General features: G+C 39.3%; 2 protein-coding genes across 2 annotated transcripts in view; both read right to left on the reverse strand.

The window, feature by feature from the left end:
- The window catches only part of LOC144631400 (uncharacterized), a 63,472-nt gene extending 56,110 nt beyond the window's left edge, over nucleotides 1–7,362 (reverse strand). Inside the window, exon 1 of the mRNA XM_078489827.1 lies at nucleotides 7,343–7,362. The gene's annotated coding sequence lies outside the window, so the exon portion shown is untranslated. The remainder of the gene's footprint in view (nucleotides 1–7,342) is intronic.
- LOC144631402 (uncharacterized) overlaps nucleotides 1–19,783 on the reverse strand; it is a 46,721-nt gene that overhangs the window by 16,203 nt on the left and 10,735 nt on the right. The window contains exons 8-9 of the mRNA XM_078489828.1: nucleotides 19,042–19,168; nucleotides 17,231–17,783 (exon numbers count right to left, since the gene is read on the reverse strand). Of these exons, the coding sequence (XP_078345954.1) occupies nucleotides 17,352–17,783; nucleotides 19,042–19,168 (559 nt within the window). The 3' untranslated portion in view covers nucleotides 17,231–17,351. The remainder of the gene's footprint in view (nucleotides 1–17,230; nucleotides 17,784–19,041; nucleotides 19,169–19,783) is intronic.

Consider the following 19,783-nt stretch of genomic DNA (forward strand, 5'->3'; position numbering starts at 1 on the left):
CAGTCTAATCATCTATGGGCATCGTGCGGATCTAGTAATGACAGAAAAGTGCGTTCTTCTTGCTGCTACGTGTCGGAGAAAGGTAAAGAATCAGTAGATCCTGGAGACTTGAGATTTCAGACGACTCGTTACTTACCTTTCTCACAAAATTTACCATAGAAACCTGGAGCACACACGCATGTAAAATTGCCCTCCATGTCCGCTTGATGAGAGATGCTCTCGTTCTTGCAGGGCTCGTTCTCGTAGGGGCCTTGACAACCAGGAAACTAAGGAGAGACAAAAGCAATTATTGCACATAGTCCATACAATGCTGATGCTGAAAAATTTTGGTTTTGACGTCAGAGTACGCCCACCCGTCCGCCTGTATAGACTCTGACGGAGGGGGCGGGGGGGGGGGGGGGGAGGAATCCCAAGGCAACAATTATTGCGCGGTATTCGCTGTGTGAGTTGAACTTTCATCGGAAACAAATGTTCTTCGCATCAGTTTCGTTGCTAGTGGTCTGATCTTTATTCTTTATTGTATATTGTGACAAACGAAAAAGATCTACGGGAAGATCAGAAATGATTGCGTTGCTGAAAGTTAAGTTCCTTGTGCTAGTTAACTGCAAGTTAAATAAAGTGATTGTTATTTTATATTATTTTGACCTCGGGTTTTTACTTGTTTACGGCTCCGCGGCTATCATCATCAAAAAGAAAGAGATTGTGTTGAAAGGAAGCTAAAGCAAAGCTCGGAATCGATCAAGTTCGCTGGTGCATAAATAGACTGCGAGCAGTCGGTTTTTGTTCCTAAAATACTGTTCCTGAATACAACGCTTGTATTCGTGTTTTCGCGTCTCACGCTAGCTTTGCACGCTAGGAAAAGAAAGAGACTGCTCGCAGTATACTTCGTGAAATAAGGGACAAAACCCAATTAACAAATGTAAGGAAACAAGCGTTAGTTAAAAACGCCTATTGGGAATAGTAGTTATCTAGCCGGATGACTAAATTGCTCTCGGTGGGTAATCATCACTTTAAATGCAAAGTAAATACTCTGTTTCAAAAGATACAGAGCTCGTGGAATCTTTTTACCTTTCTCAGAGTATCGTTAAGTTCCGCGAGGTCCTCGTTCGTTTTCGCCAAGCGGGACGTCAACTCAGTGAAAGCAGAGTCAAGGTTCTCCATCTGAAATAAAGTGAAGGCATCTGTAAACTTGGACAAACGTGCATATTTCATGCGGGGGGGGGGGGGGGGGGGGGGGGATAATAAACAGTTATTGGACGAGGTTGAGCAAAATATCGTGATTCGTCAGTGGCGAGCAGATCAATTATTTGCCGAAGCCGAAGGCGGAGGCAAATAATTGATCTGCGAGACACTGACAAATCACGATATTTTGCGAGAACCGAGTTCAATAATTGTTTTATCATTCGATCATGCCGACCACTGAATTTGTTTCGCACAAAGTACCTTCGCGAACTCCGTGGAAATCGCACTTTTTCATACGAAAGACGAAAGCGTAACTTCGCCTTCGATAATACGAGCTGGTCTTCATGGCAATTTTCTTTCTTTCAGATATTGCCAAAATACAATAAGAGGAGATTCCATTGCCTTCTTTGTAGCTTCACTTTGTTTTTCGGGCCTAGCAGAAAAATCCAACCGCTCTTCTTCATCTCTGGAAAACTAGCTGCCATTTTTTCTCGGAAGTGGACCCAACTACGCATGAGCAGAATATTATTTGTAGCAAAATCACTGTCAGGCGCTAGTGCACACGAGCAGACCATTATTTGTAGGCAGTTATTTGCAGATTACGTGGTGGGCTCTCGGCCAATGAAAAGGAAGAAAAAATTGCATCGAATGATAAATACTTTTATTGTGCAGTTTATCAGTCAGTCAGTCGTCGGTCGGTTCGTCGGTTGGTCGGTCAGTCGGTCAGTTGGTTTGTTGATAGGGCGCTTGGTCTCGACTCGATCTGTCGGTCTATCGTTCAGTCAGTCGTGTGGATCAGAAAGTTGGTCGGCAAGCGTAGTTCAATATGATAACCTACCATTTTAATTGTAAAGTAAATATTAATGTATTTGAATATAGGCTGGCGATGATGAAGGCTTTTTTACCTTTCCTAGAGTATTGTTAAGTTCCACGAGGTTCTCGTTCGTTTTTGTCAAGTGAGACGTCAACTCGGTGAAAGCAGAATCAATGTTTTTCATCTGAAATAAAGTAAAGCGCTTCAGTGTCAGCATCACATGTGAAAGATATCGAATTTCAGGCTCAATAATATTCCTCAAGGCATAGTTACAATGTTGAAAACTCTGAAACAAAACCAACGCCTGCGCGCAAGTGTCTTTCAAGTGGCGGTCAATTTTCCTGTCAGTGATTTAGTTACTCAGCGGAATAGCTATGACTGAGCATGCTCAAACTAGTGTAATCTAATATGGGCGAAACACATCCTCGTACCCAGGGTCTTCGTTCCCTTTGAACAGCGGTCTGGAAACGATCGAGCCTGGAAGGTTCTGATTGGAAGTCCAGCAATATCGGACTTCCGGTTGAATTGCGCATGCTTAGCTTTAAAAACCATGACTCAACGATCTTCTTGGTATTACTTCCGGCCATTTTGTTGTTTTTAAAACCAATCAAAATCAATCTTGCAACGGAACTTTTGAAAGTCGCTCGTGTCGTCAAGATTGCGCAGTATGGAACGAAGACTCGAGGCACGAGATTGGACAAATCATGTGACCGCAATTCCTCTACTAACCTAGTAACACACACGGAAAATTGTGAATAAGACATACCTCTGAACTGCTCACTCAAAGAACTGGAGAAAACGTTAATACGGATGTGTTGAGTTGAGAATTTCAGAAAACGAAAGGGGTTTACCGATTTCAACTAGCAGAAATAAAACAGGATTTGGGACAATTAAAACAACACAGTTACTGCACGTATTGTGCGTTTGAGCCTTGATTTTTCATGCACTGGGATTTACCAAAAAATTCACTGCTGGGACTGGGATTTGAGCGAAAAATAGGCTGGGAAATGGGATTTAAGCAAAATTTTGGCTGGGAAATGGGATTTTGAACCCCCCCCCCCCCCCCCCCCTTCAGGACCCTCTTAGAATATTTTCCACGTCAATACTGAATGCATGCATGCAGCAAAAATCTTTATCAGAAATATAAGAAACAAGCTGAAATTGGCCGATTTTAACTGTGATGTGAAAACACACTTGGCAAAAAATCGTGAAAGGGCCTATTGGGAATGGCAGTTATCTAGACGGATGCCGACTAAATTGCTCTCGGTGCCGGGCCGGAAAACGTAGCTTTATGATAAATCATCACTTTAAATATATAGTAAATACTGAATTTCAAAGAAATAGCTCTCGCGGAATCTTTTTACCTCTCTCAGAGTATCGTTAAGTTCTGCGAGGTCCTCGTTCGTTTTTGCCAGGCGGGACGTCAACTCAGTGAAAACAGAGTCAAGGTTCTCCATCTGAAATAAAGTGTAGGCATCTGTTAACCTTGGATATACATACAAACGAAATAGAACCACTTTTCATAGTGGAGGGGATTAATGATTTTATCGTGCAGTTTATCAGTCAGTCAGTCAGTCGGTCGGTCAGACAGTCACAGTCAGTCATTCGGTCAGTCAGTCAGTCGGTCTGTTGGTCAGTCAGTTGGTAGGTCTGTTGGTCGGTCGGTTGGTTGGTTGATATGGCGCTCGGTCTCGACTCGGTCGGTCGGTCTTTCGGTCGATCAGTCGTGTGGGTCGGCAAGCGTAGTTTAATATAATAAATTACCATTTTCACAGTAAAGTAAATATTAATGTACTTGTATATCTGACCAGATTTATTAAAACCAGGTTATGGAAATTTTGTTTCACCGTTTTAAGCGCAAATCGCCCTAAACGTAGACGATATAAAAACTAAAGTGAATGTCAGTCTTTTTTCTCTTCTCCTCTTTCTTATCTACCTATCAGCGCTGTTGTTCATTTTTTTCTTTCTGGACATGTTTTTAGCCATATTGCAGTGCAATGTACCGTGGTCAAAGACACTCAGGTCACTTTTCGTTGACCACGTTTTTACAAATCCAGTAAGATATATAAGGCATTTTTACCTTTCCTAGAGTATTGTCAAGTTCCGCGAGGTCGTTGCTCGTTTTTGTCAAGTGGGAGGTCAACTCGGTGAAAGCAGAATCAATGTTCTTCATCTGAAATATGCACTTCAATGTCAGCATCACATGTGAAAGATATCGTAATATTTTTTTATAGTTAAGTTACGATATTTCTCAGCGAGAGAAAATCTTGTAATTCACTCAAAATGATATTATTAGTGGTGATAAGTACAAAGATTTAGCAACTTCTGTTGCAGTAAAACCGCATCAGTAAATGATAAGAATTCTTACTTTTGCGGTTCAGCATATTCAGTTTACATAAAGACCAAATGAAAGAAAAGAGCAGCAAAAACAAGAAGAAGCAAATTCGTGGATTTTTCGAGAAATTTTAGGAAACGTTTTGACAACTTTTGAACAACTTATCTAAAATGTCAAGCAGCTTGTGGACAGCCTAGTTTTTTATACATTTTCATCCAATTGGTTTACGGTGATTGTAAAAGAAAATCAATCAAGTTGTACTAAATAGAGCTAGCAATATTTGATTAAGCAATAATTCCATTTTTGCTTGTAGGATATGAGATTATTTTAACAGGATCGTTGGTTATCTATAGCTACACCTAACTTACAGTTAGCGTTTTTACAATGCATGTCCTTACCAAGGCTACTTGAAAACTTGTCATATTCTCCCCAAGGGCTTTTATCTCGGCTGAATCCATTGCCAGGCTTTTGGCGGAGGTAGAAGACACCTGAGAAGAAGCTAAAAATAGAAAGAACTCAAGTTCAGCTGTGAAACTTACATGTCATTAGACTGAGTCTATCTTCCTACTGAAAATCTCACTGTAAAAAAATGCCAAAAACAACTGAGGCTTTGTCTGTTGTTTATTACTGTTAATAATTTCGCTTACACATGTCCCTTCAGTTTATTGGTCAGCAGGTCGTTTCTATCAAAAGAGATCTTAAGGGGGTTATTCCGAACGTATTAATCTATGGCAAACATTGGGTCACAAAAGGTGTGTATCAAGAAAATTATAGAACTGAATTTCTTCTGAGATGGCATTAACATTTACGTACTTCTGCTCCAACGATTTTTTGACACTTGGTAAAACTTGGTATTAAAATGATTTCAGAAGTTTACGAAATTTCTTTTAGCAATATTTTCCACTGCATGGGTGAGAATTTACAAGTCTAAAAGGTAAACGTAGGGTAAGGTAACCGGTTCTAATCTCCCGCTTCGTAGTATGAAGTGACTAGGAGTATTCCTACTCCCCCCTGGATGGGATGTTAGTTCATCGAAGGGTTACCCCTAGCTTTTAATTCGGTGGTACCCATTTATACACCTAGCATAACATACATAACACCTGGGTGCAGAGAGGCAAGAACACAACATCATGACCCCAGCCAGAGGTTGTCATTTTCAACAAAATATACTGTGAAGCAAAACGAATCATTTTGTATGGCATATATACCCGATATAAATTTTTGGATTACTTTTTGCGTTTTTTGCCGATTACACGACAAGAAGAGCTACTCAGTGGGCATCCATAGCGAGTTTCAAGAACCAGAATTCGAGTTATCGGCATAAATTTCACCCAAATTGCGATCGGGGGAAACGAAATTTAGTTCGAGTTAGCGAGGAATTCAAGTTATCCGAGCTCAAGTTAACCGAGTAAAAATGACTGAAAAGTTGGTTCAAATCCAAATGGGACTTACTTCGAGTTAGCGGGAAGTTCGAGTTACCCGGGTTCTACTGTATTCTAACATGTATTTGTTTGTAGACTAACCTTCGTTTGTGGTGCAGTCACATCCGTCGCCAACTTTCCCAAACATCAACAGTGTGAACAGGAGAACCACTAGAGAAATTAAGCATACGATGATGACCAGCGCCAACAGGGTGCGATTTGATCTTTGTGCAGGGTTTGCATGGCCAGTTGGCTTTTCTGCATGGTTCGTGATTTGCTTCTGTTGCATGGATTCTTGTTTGTCATCTTCATAGCACTGGTTCATAAAGTATCCCCCAGTCTTCACTGAACCCATCTCGCCTGCCTGTTGATTGTTTTGAGAATGAAGCATCGTTACAATAACTAACGTACCATGCCACCCTTGCTCTCATTTTGAAGTCTGCATATATCGCAAGCACTCGAAAATGAAAATGAACGAAAATGAAAATGAAAATGAACGGAAGCACTCGAAAATGAACTGAAATGTTATAGAAATTAATTTATGTCATGTTATACACCGGTATATGCAGACTTCAAAATGAGAGCAAGGGTGGGATGGTACGTTAGTTGTTGTAACGATGCTTCATTCTCAAAACAATCAACTGTAAGTTAGGTGTAGCTATAGATAACCATATTTGTGGTAATCTTGTTGATAATAATCAGGACAAAAAATCGTGCTTGCATGCTCAATAGTTTTAAATTAAGAATTTGACGTCATGTCACGTGAAAACGATCTATACTCTGGGCCCGGTTGTTCAAAGGGTGGATAACGCTATCCATCGGATAAATCGCTATCTAGTGGATAAGTGCTGACAAAACAAACTACGCTATCCACTTGACAGTGATTTACTGGATGGATCGCGTTATCCAAACTTTGAACAAACGGGGCCTGATGTGCAAGGTTCTCTGCGTTTTCAATATATCGACTAGTGAAACACAGGTTCTTTTCTAAAATTAAACAATAACACTTTTCGTTTTTCCTTCTACTAAATTATTTCAACGTGGGTTTTCGATTATAAATATGATAAGCTGCATTTAGGTGGCTTCAATCTTGAACTCGTGTTATTTCGCCAACGCTAATGAAGTCATCGCATCCATTGGCATATGCAAAAATTTATCCCACCAGGAAGGGGAGAATTTCTTTACAAAAAGAACGTCAAACACTATGCAGCTGGCAGTGTGTTAACCCAAAATACCTAAGATCATTAATTATGCGAAATTTTGCTCGCTTCAGATTGCTTTAGCTCCACAAATCAGAATTACAAAAAAAGAAGCTTGTTTTGAAATAAATTGTCCTTTTCTTTTCAACATTAACGTGAAAACCGTAAAAATGGATGCTTATTTTGTTTAAACCTTTTTCTGAATTTTGGAAGAATGATTTAAGTTCAATATAAGAGGTGAAGATATAGGCAAACGGATGTTATACTATATCATTCAAGATAGCAGAGTGCCATTGACATAGCCCAAAGTAAGGAGAAAACAGTTTCAGTTCGAGAAATTCGAAGTAGCCATTGTTTAAGTAATCTGAGATATACTGGGAATCTACTATACCTTAGTCAGTGAATTGTAACCAGTAAGTTGATTCCAAGATCGTCTTAGCTTGCTTTAGTTTGTTAGTCGTCACACCCAACGGACACTGAATGAAATTCAATTCACCAATATGAAAAAGCTGAACATATGGGCTCATTTGTTCAAACGGTGGATAAACCCATCCGCTGGATAAATCGCTATCCAGTGGATAATGAACAAAACTCACTGCGCTATCTCGGATTTGATAGTGGTTTATCCAGTGGATAGTGTTATCCACCCAACGGGCCACAAAAATCTGGCCGTATTAACAATTAAGCTGACCGTATTAAAGGAATTCGACTTAGTTTTTATTCTGAACAAAATGAAGTATCTGTAATAGCGAGGAGTGCTGTATTAACGGGTTGGCCATAAGGCGGGCGGGATCCACTGAATTCGAATGATTAGAAGTTAAAAGTCACAATAAAATATTTCACTTTTGCCTCCACCTTGATATGTGCTTTCACAGGAACATAAAGTGCTGGCTGAAAAACGTAAAGTAATGTTACTGAATATTCAATTTGTTGTAACCCCAAAATAACGAATTTTAGTATAATTTCAGAGGTGATTATAAGAATTGAAGCATTCTGATTGGTCGAGAAGCTCGGCTTATGAGGCTATAATCACCTCGCGCGAGGTGATTATAGCTTTCAAGGCTTGGTTACTTAGCCACGCCACCTTTGACATCCAGGGAAGTAAACATGGCCGCTTTTGCTGAATGAAAATTTCTTTGATTTGAAAGAAACCAGTCCAAGTCCTGGATATTTTAAACATTGGGAATTTTTCAAATTAACTACCAAGACTTTTGGACCGAAAATATTTTCAAGAGATGGTTCTCAAGGCATTAGAAATGATCGTAAACACGGCGGTTTTGGCGATCATGGATGTGAAACTCAGTCAGATCGATTGAGCAAACATTATTTAGTTCTTTTCTCACCGGAGCTACTCATTTTTAGAGGATTCGCACATTCGCTTAGAAGTCATCCACAATCATACAAAGGTAACGGACATCTATCTTTATCATTGTGTTTGTTTTGTTCCGTTTTATTGCTTTAACTAAATAAATTGATTGCAATCGATGATTTAAACTGGTTTACACCGTATGCAAGCGAACACTTGTGTTTGCTGTTTTCTTGTTTGCTATCTTTATTTTTTTAAGTTCTTGATGATCACCTCTAAAAATTATACTAAAACAATTATTTGCCTCAGGCTCAGTGATTATTGTTGAATAATCCCCTCGACTTCGTCTCGGGGATTATTCAACAATAATCACTTCGCCTTCGGCGAATAATTGTTAAATACTGTTATAGAAAAATGAATATTGATCGCAATTATCTGCCGAAAATAATTAGAGATTCAGTCTAACACAGCCTACCGTACTAGGTACAACAGCCACTTAATTTTGGCTCGAACAAAAACTCAGTCAGTCATTTCATATTTAAGGAACCTCTTAAATTTTCGTGGCCCGTTGGTGACCTGATTAACGGGGTTTCACTGTTGTTATGTAACCCAGCCAGTGGTTCAAATGGGCAAGGCAAAAATGAATGAATCAGTGGACATGGATTATTTGAACAAAGTATTCCAGTTTAAAACTCCCGATTAGTTTGTTTCGTTTTTTGCGTTTTACGATTTAAGTTTAAAAGGTCTTCATTGAGCCTTAAGTTTATGTGACATACGTTTCAATGAAGAGTCTATAACTTCTGGTTCTTTTTTCGCCTAGTTTTCTTTTCAAAACAGCTGCGGTCTCCGATAAACAGCATTGGAATATTTTTTTCGCACGAAAAGACCTTAAACACAAACTTGTGAAGCCGAAGTTTATTAGCTGTGATCCATTGATCTGTTGAACAATAGTCTATAGCTACCGATATCACAATTGTTAAACCATATAAAGTCCTGGTTTTTGAACGGTTATTTTGCATTACAAATTTTAAATTATCACGTAATAAATTCATTTCTTTTGACACCTTTTGTGGAGTTATTTTTATCATCAAACACTTATTTCATCTTTGATTACGGTATCAGATAAGATAAGATAAGATAAAAACTTTATTAACGTGTCTGTGTGTTAGCCCAGGAAGGGGACAAAAACCAAACAAGACCAACGCGCAAAAAACCACACAAAAGAAGCGCGAGCGACAGCCCACGAGTCGAAGAGAGGCAAGGAGAGCACAGTCGGTGAGCAGCCGCAACAAGAAGTGGCAGAACGAACAATGCCGAGAGACAAAACGCGGAGACAAACACGCAAGGAGGGAGGCGGGACAAGGGAGACGGCGGCGCAAGCCCGTCTTGACCTAACAAGCGTTGCTGTATATACTGATTTTTGGGAATGTTTGAATTGAGTGTAATTTTGGTTGAAGTTATCTTTCATATCTTGTGTGCGTTTTTTGTAACGAGAGTCAAGGTTTCTTGTGAGATACTTGCCGGAAAACAGTGTTGTTTGACTATTGAACGACAAGATAAATTCATAATATTTTTTCGTTCCCAGGCAACCTACACTATCAATCATTGTTTTAAGAACAAGGGACATGCTTATTTGCTTTTTTATGATTAAATAGATCTTTCCCTTTTTGACCTTAGATTGGTCAACCACGGATTCTTTCCTCGAATAACTTGTTTTCTTCCTTTCTAATCTCAGCAAATTCAGAGATTAAGGAAGCGATTAGCAGACTGACAGCACCAAGAGAACTAAGAACCACAAGCTAAACAAGCAAAAACAGTAAACTTATCTTTTCTCATTGCTATACCTTAGGACAGGACTGTTCGAATTAACATGATTATTTCATCTCAGAGTAAAAAGTTACTTTCTAGAAAACAACGTAGGTTGACAATACAGGATTCTACAAACGGCTCCATACATACGCTACACATCAGTGACTCCCTTAACAGTTTATCATCTTGGGAATTGTCCTGAGTGCATAAATTTGCATGTGCCTCTGTTTACACAAACTTCATTTCCTTATTTCATGGCTTAGAAAACACAACAACCACATTTTACGCTTGCTTAAAACTCACTTAATCCTACACCACCTCTGACCTTTGATCATTTAACATTGCAATCTTTGAATATAAGGACCATTTATCTACTCATAGTTTAGGGGGAGGAAGGGGACAAAGAGGAGAGCCCGACGGCGCACTTGTGGCAATGATGAGACTGAACACCGAACACGAGTAGGGGGGCCCGACAAAACAACAACAAAGAACTTTGTCGGATTCCAACCATTTCCCTCTATTAACTATGATCTACTCGATGGACCATACGCTAACAAAGTGCCCTCGCCTCGTAACCGCATATCACAGCTACATTTTGTTGTACTGACGCACTTATCCAATTACCTAACTTGTTGTGCCTTTGCAATGGCTATACTCAACAATGCTGTTATGATTTTTCTTTCCCACTGCACGGGTTTTTCGCAAGCAATCGCGCCAAACTGTCCGCAAAATTCCATTTCAGCGTTAAAACAAAAATCAATTTGCTTTGCCTTCGCAAGCAGCACTAGAGGAATTGAATGTTCCTTCTGACCGCGCAAATTTATTAACAATAGTGCGAGCGATCATGAGACTTCAGATCTTTATTTCAACGGAATACCTATCAATTGATGTTTTTATATTTCCACACCACAAGTTTTGTTTTTACGCATTGTAGTGGTACAATTCACTTACCACGTTCTGTCCTTTGCACTTCGTACTTCGTTGTACCTTTTCTCTACAAAATCTAGTATTTAGTTACCTTTCCGCAGCTTCCCTAAACACAAGCTGAGCTGTATGCAAATTTTATATTCACATGAACAATATGTCACATTCGGGCTCCTTAGTATGTAACCATTGTTTCTGTCCACAATACAAGTGGCATTTTCTTTTCTTTTCTTTTTTTTTTTTTTGTTTGAGCGCACACCCCAGGCTCAGCCATCATCACCGTAATTTCTGTCAGCCGTTCGCTTTATGATTATTTAATTATATGTATTTATTCGGTTAGGCGAAGAGCTCACTCGTCTTTATTTAGATTAATTGTGCTTTTACCTTAAGGAGGATCGCGATTCACATTCGGACCAGCTCGGGAACTGCCTTAGTTGGGTGTCCGTTTGGCGCTTTCCTGGTACCCTTCTATCAACTTTGAGCTGAACCGGTTCGTGTCTTTCGATGGGGGTGTATCAGCTGCGTCGGACGGGCGCCACGTCCGAAGTATTGGGCCGCGTTTCTCTTGATTCTTTTCTTTGCATCGAGAAAGATCATTACCAGATCATCGGTCAACTAAAAGACTTCGCGCGCATCGCCGTACCGTTACCTTATATTAATATATCTTTTTTTGTATGTGTGAATTTTCTAAAGTAGTTCACCACCGAGCGGTGTCTCAACAGCGTGAGTGGTGTTCTTCCCTTCTATCTAAGGGCAGCACACCTCTTTTGCTGGTGAAATAAAAAAGCGTTTATTTATGTTCTAGACACGTGGGAACACGTCCACAACTACGCATGTTGATAGTTATGTATACGCCATAGCTCGCATAGCTTCGCTCTGCTAATCGCTCTGCCATTGTTGTAATTCCCTCGCCGCGCATAATTGGGTCGTTACTTAGGAAACCGCTTAGTTCAGTGTCTTTGTCATTTCTCGTTCGCTCTCGGTTAATAAAGTGTTCCTCGTGTACTGGCGTGGTGGCAGCGCTACGGTTCCAAAGAACCCACAAAGGACGTCTAAGTGTTCCTGCTCGATGTTGGTTGTCTCTCCGAACAGCCAAGCCTAATTTTCATGACCGAAGCCATGACTTCCCACAGAGCGCCGAAGCAATGGTCGCTTACTTCGAACGAAACTATCACTTCGATCGAAGCTTGGGAGAACAACTTAAAATTTATTCTGTCACTTGATATAAACTTCGCCGGCTTTCTTACCGATGGCTCGTCGTGGGGAAAGAAAACGAATGCTTCTCCTCTTCGTGGTTTCACCAACGATCCTGAAACTGTTCCCGCGGCGCAAAGAAGGACTGCCGCTCAAAAAACGGGAAAAAAACGGCCCATTTGGAAATGATGCTCGGCCAAGTTGCAAATTACGCTCCAATCATTTCCAGAAACTCTATTGTTAAGAATTCTACCTCCATTAACGGCGTTTGGCAAACAATCCGCCAACATTATGGTTTACAGTCAACCGGTTCCCGCTTCTTAGACCTCGCGTATATTTCATTGAAGCCCGTACAACGTCCAGAGGATCTATTCCAGTGCCTAATGGCCTTTGTCGAGGATAATCTCCTCACAAGATCTAGCGGAATCACTCACCATGGCGAGCTAGCTGATTCCGATGAAGAACCTGGCTTCGTTTGCTCCATCCCATGCCAGTCTCCCTCGGCTCGTCAAACAACGTTATGGTACTGAACTGCGAAGCAGAACTCTAGCTTCTGTTAAGGTGGCTCGATATAGTTTTTTCTGAGCCATACCTACAATTTGCAATTGGCCTTTAAACGATCTTCCCTGACTCGGATCGATATGAAAATTACACCATATATTGGTTTTAGATTGAAATTTGATTTAATATACTTTTTAAGGTGATCGATATTTCCATGGCAACGGTAAACAGAAAATCGCCAAATGAGTAAATCCTGATTTTTGCGTGAATCAGATTTACCGCTAAAAAACTAATATCAGCATCTTAAACTATGATGTACTGCAAATAAAATATTCAAGAATTAAAAGGTTCTGTATGTTTGATTTCGAATAAATCGAAAAAATGTTTCAAATCGTAGTTTTTGCACAGCGATAATAAATGAGCCGAGACACAAACACTACCTAGAAGAAGTAATCTCAAAAACGGCAAAAATGTGTATAAATGTGGATTGCGTAACTAATGCTAAAACACGAATAAATAATCACTAGCACTTACATCTTTTAAAAATTACAAACGTCAAAAATAAACTATACCAAAAAACTCGCTCTTTTCAAAGATATTATTGAAGTTAAAACAAATGCAAGAGTTGGGGGCTTCTTTTAGCTTAGGAGCGGTTAAAAATTAGGCCAAATTTGGTCGCTATAAGCGCCATTCTATTTCGTCATCAGCCCAGGTCGTTAGGGACGTGACCTCGCGTTGACAGCAATGTTGCATGAATCGGCTTTACAACATGCGATCGTATCTACGCAGTTCGAGTGGAATTTCAGTCAAAGACAGCAAGATTCTTTCGTTTTTCATCTTCAAATATAATTCGAAAGCATTCACTGTATATATGGCTTTTGTTTAATCCTTCTTAAGCCCACGAAGAAGCTGTCTTGATACCCTTGCAGAGCCCAGACAAAACACAGCTTGAGTGTATCGATTTGTTTCGCAATGTTTTCTCCGACAGTAGTCGGAAATATCCGTATTTTTTTCGTGCTTTTTCGTGGAGCAATCATAACGATACGGCCTTGAACACATTGAACAGCGGTCTACCTATAGCAATTCAAATATGGCGTCGCAAAAACAAAGCGTCGAACGCATATTTTGCTGTTTCATTTGCTAATTTCGCTGCCGTTATAGACTGCCTCGAAAGGTCCCTGCAATTTTAAAGTATAGAATTGTCAGATCTCGGTGAAATTTGCACTTTTTATTTGTGTAATGTTGAGGAATATGTGTATAAATACGCGGCGCGGACGAGCCATTTTTGACAAAATTATATGGCTGAATTTCCTCTGCGAAGATAGGAAATTGTACAACTAAACTGCAAAGCAACTGTAATGATAAGTTTGAAGAACAATGCACAGGATAAACCTTCGACTCATATGTCATGCAAAAAAGTCGGTATCTCGAAGAGACTTTGATTTCCTTTTTAAATCATTTCACCGAACGGAGAGATGTGATCATGGATGTTTTCGGCTGGTTATTTTTACATTAATCGCGCTATTGACAGTGTTTTCAACCAAGCATGCTGATTTCATTTGTGCAGATTTCCATGTGGGATTGCGTATAAAATTATGCAGCTGTATGGATAAAGACGTGAAACAGTAGGTTCCGTCATTGAGATGCAAATAATGACCAGCTAAGGTTAGTGAATGAATTTTCTGCAATCCGACACCTTTGCGACATACTTTGCAAATGTGTCGGTTGAATTCAAGCCTAGTTCGGCATTCTTGCTAACGAGTGGTTCATGTCTGATTAGATATCATTTAGCGTTTTTTTATAATCGCCTCTACCATTTGACCGCGGTCAAACGTCAGAAATATGCAAAAAACAAGAAAAGTACTTCAAAGATAAGGTTTTAATTTTCACAGTTCAAAGTTCAATACATTACCGGTATCTTGACGATTTACTAAGTTTTTTGGAGCTTTACTAAAAAAGTTCTACGTGTTTGAAAATAGCGATATGCGGACTTGTCGGCGCCATTTTGTCAAAGCACTTTGGTTCGGATGCGGAACATTTAAAAAGTGAAACACTCGTTTACCTGAGGAAATAAGAATATGTTTACACTCAGGAGCTATTTTATCTATCTTTGCTCATACTTACACTTCAAAATGAATGAAATAGCCCGAAATAGAAAGAAAAGCTGCCTGAGACGTTTGACCGCGGTGAACTCTACCATTAAACTGATTCGTACCCAGTGGCAATTTCTCTTACATTGACAATCTAACCGAGGGGGTTTGGAGAGAGTATAATTTCGCAGTGCGAGCGGTGCTCTAGAATGGTAAAACACTTATAATAATAATAATAATCAACTTTATTTATAGAGGGTGGACACATAACAGTAAAAAACTGAAAAACCAGTGGCCCTCTAATATAAAGGACAATAGTATCAGGCAATTGTTTAATTATGATTATAAAAACGCTTCCGTACCAAAAGCTTGGCAATACTTTATTCAACCTATAAATATAAGCTACAATTGTTTTAAAACGGTTATTGTGGACTGAAAGTCTTCAATAAACAAAATTAAAAATAAACTTAAATAATGAAGGCAAGCTGTTTCCGCAAAAGTGTCTCTTTTACAAATAAGCTTGCAACAAACTGTAAAAGCCATCCATGTAAATGCCTAAATAAGGAGAAATAGTGGACTTGAAAATGATTGGTAGAATCTAGCAGTGTAAAACAAAACACTGAAGATAAACTCAACATGATGGATCGAGGTTTTTTATTATAATCATAGTATTCTTCATAAGGCTTGAAGGAAACATATTTGTGCTGATCAAAGTCTTCAAGTTAAACGCCAGAAAGACAATCCATGAAATATTACCAGTCTGGCCGCTTCAGATTTTGTTTTGTTTTGCATTAATGCGAAATTTTAAAGCGTTTTAATCAATACTGTGAAGACTTAGCAATAATAAAAGACAATTTGTAATTAAAAGCCGATTGACTGAGAGCATATCAAGAAATCGACGTCAACACTCACCTAAGAGGCGTAGTTAAAATGTATATATAAGTACACTCCGTACTTCAGTGCTTTCTGCAAGTAAAGCACTAGCAAATTCAAGCCAGTGAAAACGACTATATTTTCCAACCACATGCTAAAACAAATATGGCCGTTCAGAGGTCTGGCTTGTTCTTTCTGTTTCACACCGTTTATACACGCGGGTGTAGAGATTCACGTGCACACTACAACGCATTGACCTCGGCCAGTAGAACTCGAACCTGCACCGCTCGATTCGGAGTCCAGCACAATAACCATTAGGCCACTGCATCTCTCACACGTTGCATGAAAAATCCGTTTTAAACTTGCGATTCTAATTCTGTGCACAGACAACACAATGGCTGCTAGCAGCAAATGGTTAAAACGAACATAAGCGATAACTTCAAGCTGTTATTACAGCTTTATAATTATTAAGCTGGGACGATAATTTTTTCGGGTGAACAATGAGTCTTTTGAAGTGCAGCGAGAACCGCTCTGAAAATAAAGGACAATAAGCTCTGGAGAGTTAAACACTTGCCTTGCGGGAACAGAAATTAACTCCTCACTGAAAACGTCTACGGAGGTGAAGGAGGAGACATAGCTTGGTTCCAACAGCAGTTTATTCTTATTTATCTCGTAATAATAATTAACAAGCTTTACAAGTCCGGTAGTTTATTTTTGATTATCACAAGCGTTTATCTCAACAAGTATATAATACTAATTCAATGTGAAATATTAAAGCGAAATGGAATCCTAGATTCATTTTCATAATATACCATTAAGCTAATGGAAATAAAACAATTAAATAGTAACAAGTCCTGAAATACACGTAATCATCCCAAAGCAATCAATTAAGAATGGACTTAAAACAGCCATCGTGGTTGCTTTCGAAAGCCAGTCTGACAATATACACTAATGAGCAAATATGGTATGTTTGAAAATAGTAAATAACCGTAAGAAACCCTGGAAAATGGTACCTAATCTGGCTTAGAAATTACTGTTACGATAGAGCATCGTAAGCACAGCCAGTTTCGTTCTGAAAACGTATATACCCTTATTATTACAAGGCAAGCTAATTTTACAAGGTAAACTTGTCAGGATAAAAAACGTTTGTTTATTTTTTTCATTAAAACTACTGTTGGCTTTTCTGAATGTTTCTGATAGCTAATAAGCAAAGTTAGATAATGCAAAATTGGTTAAATATGTAAAACATGTCAATAGTCAGCCGAAACACAAAGCAAAGGCGAATCGAGCAAACTGACACGACTTTAGGACGGATATATTCTGAGAATGCTACTCTGATTAAAGGTTTTAATCTGCACTCTACTTGCAAACTTATTAAATAAATGTCTGTTTCTTTCTGGAAGTTCAATGTTAGTAAGTGAAGAGAAGAGTTGGATGTGACAGGGCTTATAACATGAACTCTTTTTTCGTTAGCAGGCAGATGGGTCTATAACCGGGAGGTGGATCTTACTTATTTACTCTAGAATACAAAGAAAAAATTACAACACACACAAAAAAAAAGTTCTTTACTTTGAAAGCGCACTTTTAATCGTGTACTTCTTAAAAATACCCCTTACTGTACTAGGATGTACCCCATTGCTACGATATTTTTGTCTCCGTTATCTGGGGACCATTGAGCCTCGTTTCCACATGTGTTTGAGTCATCAGGATATTCCACCCGTGCCAAACCCGATTCTGGAATCACAAGACTCACAGTCATTATTTTCGTTACCAAGGAAGCCAATCCTTGCTCTAGAAGTGCCTCTATAAGAACAGGCAGCATTAAATCCTTCTTTGTTACAGTTGGTCTGCAGAGAGGCCTCAGAACCAATCAGTGCTTTCCACGTGCCACGACCCAGTGAGGTGGAGCGGTAGTTCCCGTCAGCGATCAGTGAATACAGAGAGCTGGTCTCAGTTGTGCTGATGGTAATGAAGTTGAGTTGTTGACCGATCTTCATACCGAGACATATCTTGGAGAAGGATGTGTTCCAGTAGGTCGGTAACTTAGTCTCTTGAGAATCAAACCCAGTCTCCCCTCCAGGAAGGTTGTATTCAGTTCTATTACTCCAGTAATCCGAGTCATAATGAAAGGTGGGCTATGAAGTAATGAGAAAGAAATTAATCATAGATTACTTCTAAGCTATCCATAACATATAGCACGGATGACGCAGTGGTGAGAGCACTCGCCATCCGCCAATATGGCCCGGGGTCGATTCCCGGTCCTGGCGTCATATTTGGTGTGAGTTTGTTGTTGGTTCTCGTCTTTGCTCCGAGGGTGTTTCTCCGTGTTCTCCGCTTTTTCTCCCTCCACAAAAACCAACACTTTAAAATGCAGTCCAAAACAAACTTCGAAGAGGCGTTTTTTTTTATAACTGACGTCCGTTTACAGCGTATTTCAGTTATTTTTCATTTTTATACTACATATGCATATGTCCGTTGTTAGTTGAATTCATTCCAAGAAGAAGTTTCAGTTAGAGACGAAATAAACAAAAAGCTCACAACTAAAAGAAGTCTTCCTTTGTATTGCTCAATTGTTTCAGTTGAATTCTAACTCGTTTTCCTTCAAATGATGTTTTTGTATTATTTCTCTACATATGAAATGAAATGCTTATTAGCTTTCATGCTATAGCGAAATTGCGCGCGGACTGAATTGTTTTTTGAAACTTGGAGTTGTGTACGCGCGCACTCATCAGTTCATTCAACACTTATGACATTTTAAACGATGAAATTCCTTCTTTTGAATGAATGATATAGGTGCTTATATAGCGCATTTACAAAGCTCAATGCGCTTCACTATTAGAATTATAGGATGAGATCGGACATCAGCATATAGCATACAAGGCGCCTATGGCAGCCGCTATCCGTCCATGTGTATGATCTCACCCCACCACCCAACCCATGGAAATAGAACAGACCACAACACCGGGTGATGAGTTTGCGAGGAGTGTGTGGGTTCTATAACGTCCCCTGCTGATTATAACACTAAAGATGCAGGAGACGAGGCCTACGGTTTATCGTCCTTATCCGAGATGACTAGAATGTCTAACCATTTGTAGATGTAATTACAAAGGCAGCACATTCTCCTCAGTTATTTTAAGACCCTGAGTGTTGGTCCGGTCTGGGAGTCGAACCTAAGACCTCCCGCACGGCAGTCCGGCGCTCTCTCGGTAAGATAACAATATTTCTTAACTTCGTTTGAAACTTCGGACAAACGAGAAAATATCGCCATTTTGTAGACGACCTTCAGCCACTGCACAATAATGAATGATAGTGTACGATAGCTAAGCCAATCAGATTGCAGCATTTGCATTAGTATATTAGTTAAATCAAGATCATAGCACATCATGTGAGTACCTTGCTGCCATTAATTTTCATGACTGTTGTCCATGCCCCATCTCCACATCCAAAATCTCCCATGTGACAGAAAACGGAAGTTGGTGCTAGGCCAAAGTGGAGCGTAACCAGCCGACTTGTAGTGAAACTGTGGGATTTTTAACAATTAGCTCGAGTGTTCTAGCAGCTAATAATATAAAGATATATATGTATGCTTTAAGCTGTTCTTTTTCCCTCTGAAAACTTTTTCTTTCAATTTTATAACTTAAAGAGAATAATTTTCACACCAAACTTATGTTATAAAAATATTTAGGTACGATTTATTACAAAGATCTTTTCCGCGGTTCATGACTTTGTGGTAAATGCAGTAGATGTAGACCTTAGCAAGGGCTTTTGGAATTCAAAAAGAAAATAGGGGGTTACCACGCATTTTTCAGAGATAATAAAGCTTTGATCTGGAACAGAAGTCCTGACTCGGCATTTTTTCTAAAAAAACAAATTTCGTTAGAATTCGCCTTTACATGCATAAAAGTAATACTTATTATAGAAATCTTTAAAATACATCACAAAGAGTAACTTAACAACTACTGTCTTTACGATTTTTATTTCAAAATCATTGCAACGGCGTCATTATCGTCCCTGACAGCTTTTCTCTAGGGCGTTAAAAATACAGTCTAAATAACTTTTGCGCACAACCAAAAATTAATCATGTGCAGGCTTATTGGTGATATGTGTTTAAAGTAAAGTACTAACTTACTTACTT

This window comes from Oculina patagonica, chromosome 12 (assembly GCF_052425735.1).
Source record: "Oculina patagonica isolate OP01 chromosome 12, crgOcupat, whole genome shotgun sequence".
NCBI classification, from domain to species: Eukaryota; Metazoa; Cnidaria; class Anthozoa; order Scleractinia; family Oculinidae; genus Oculina; species Oculina patagonica.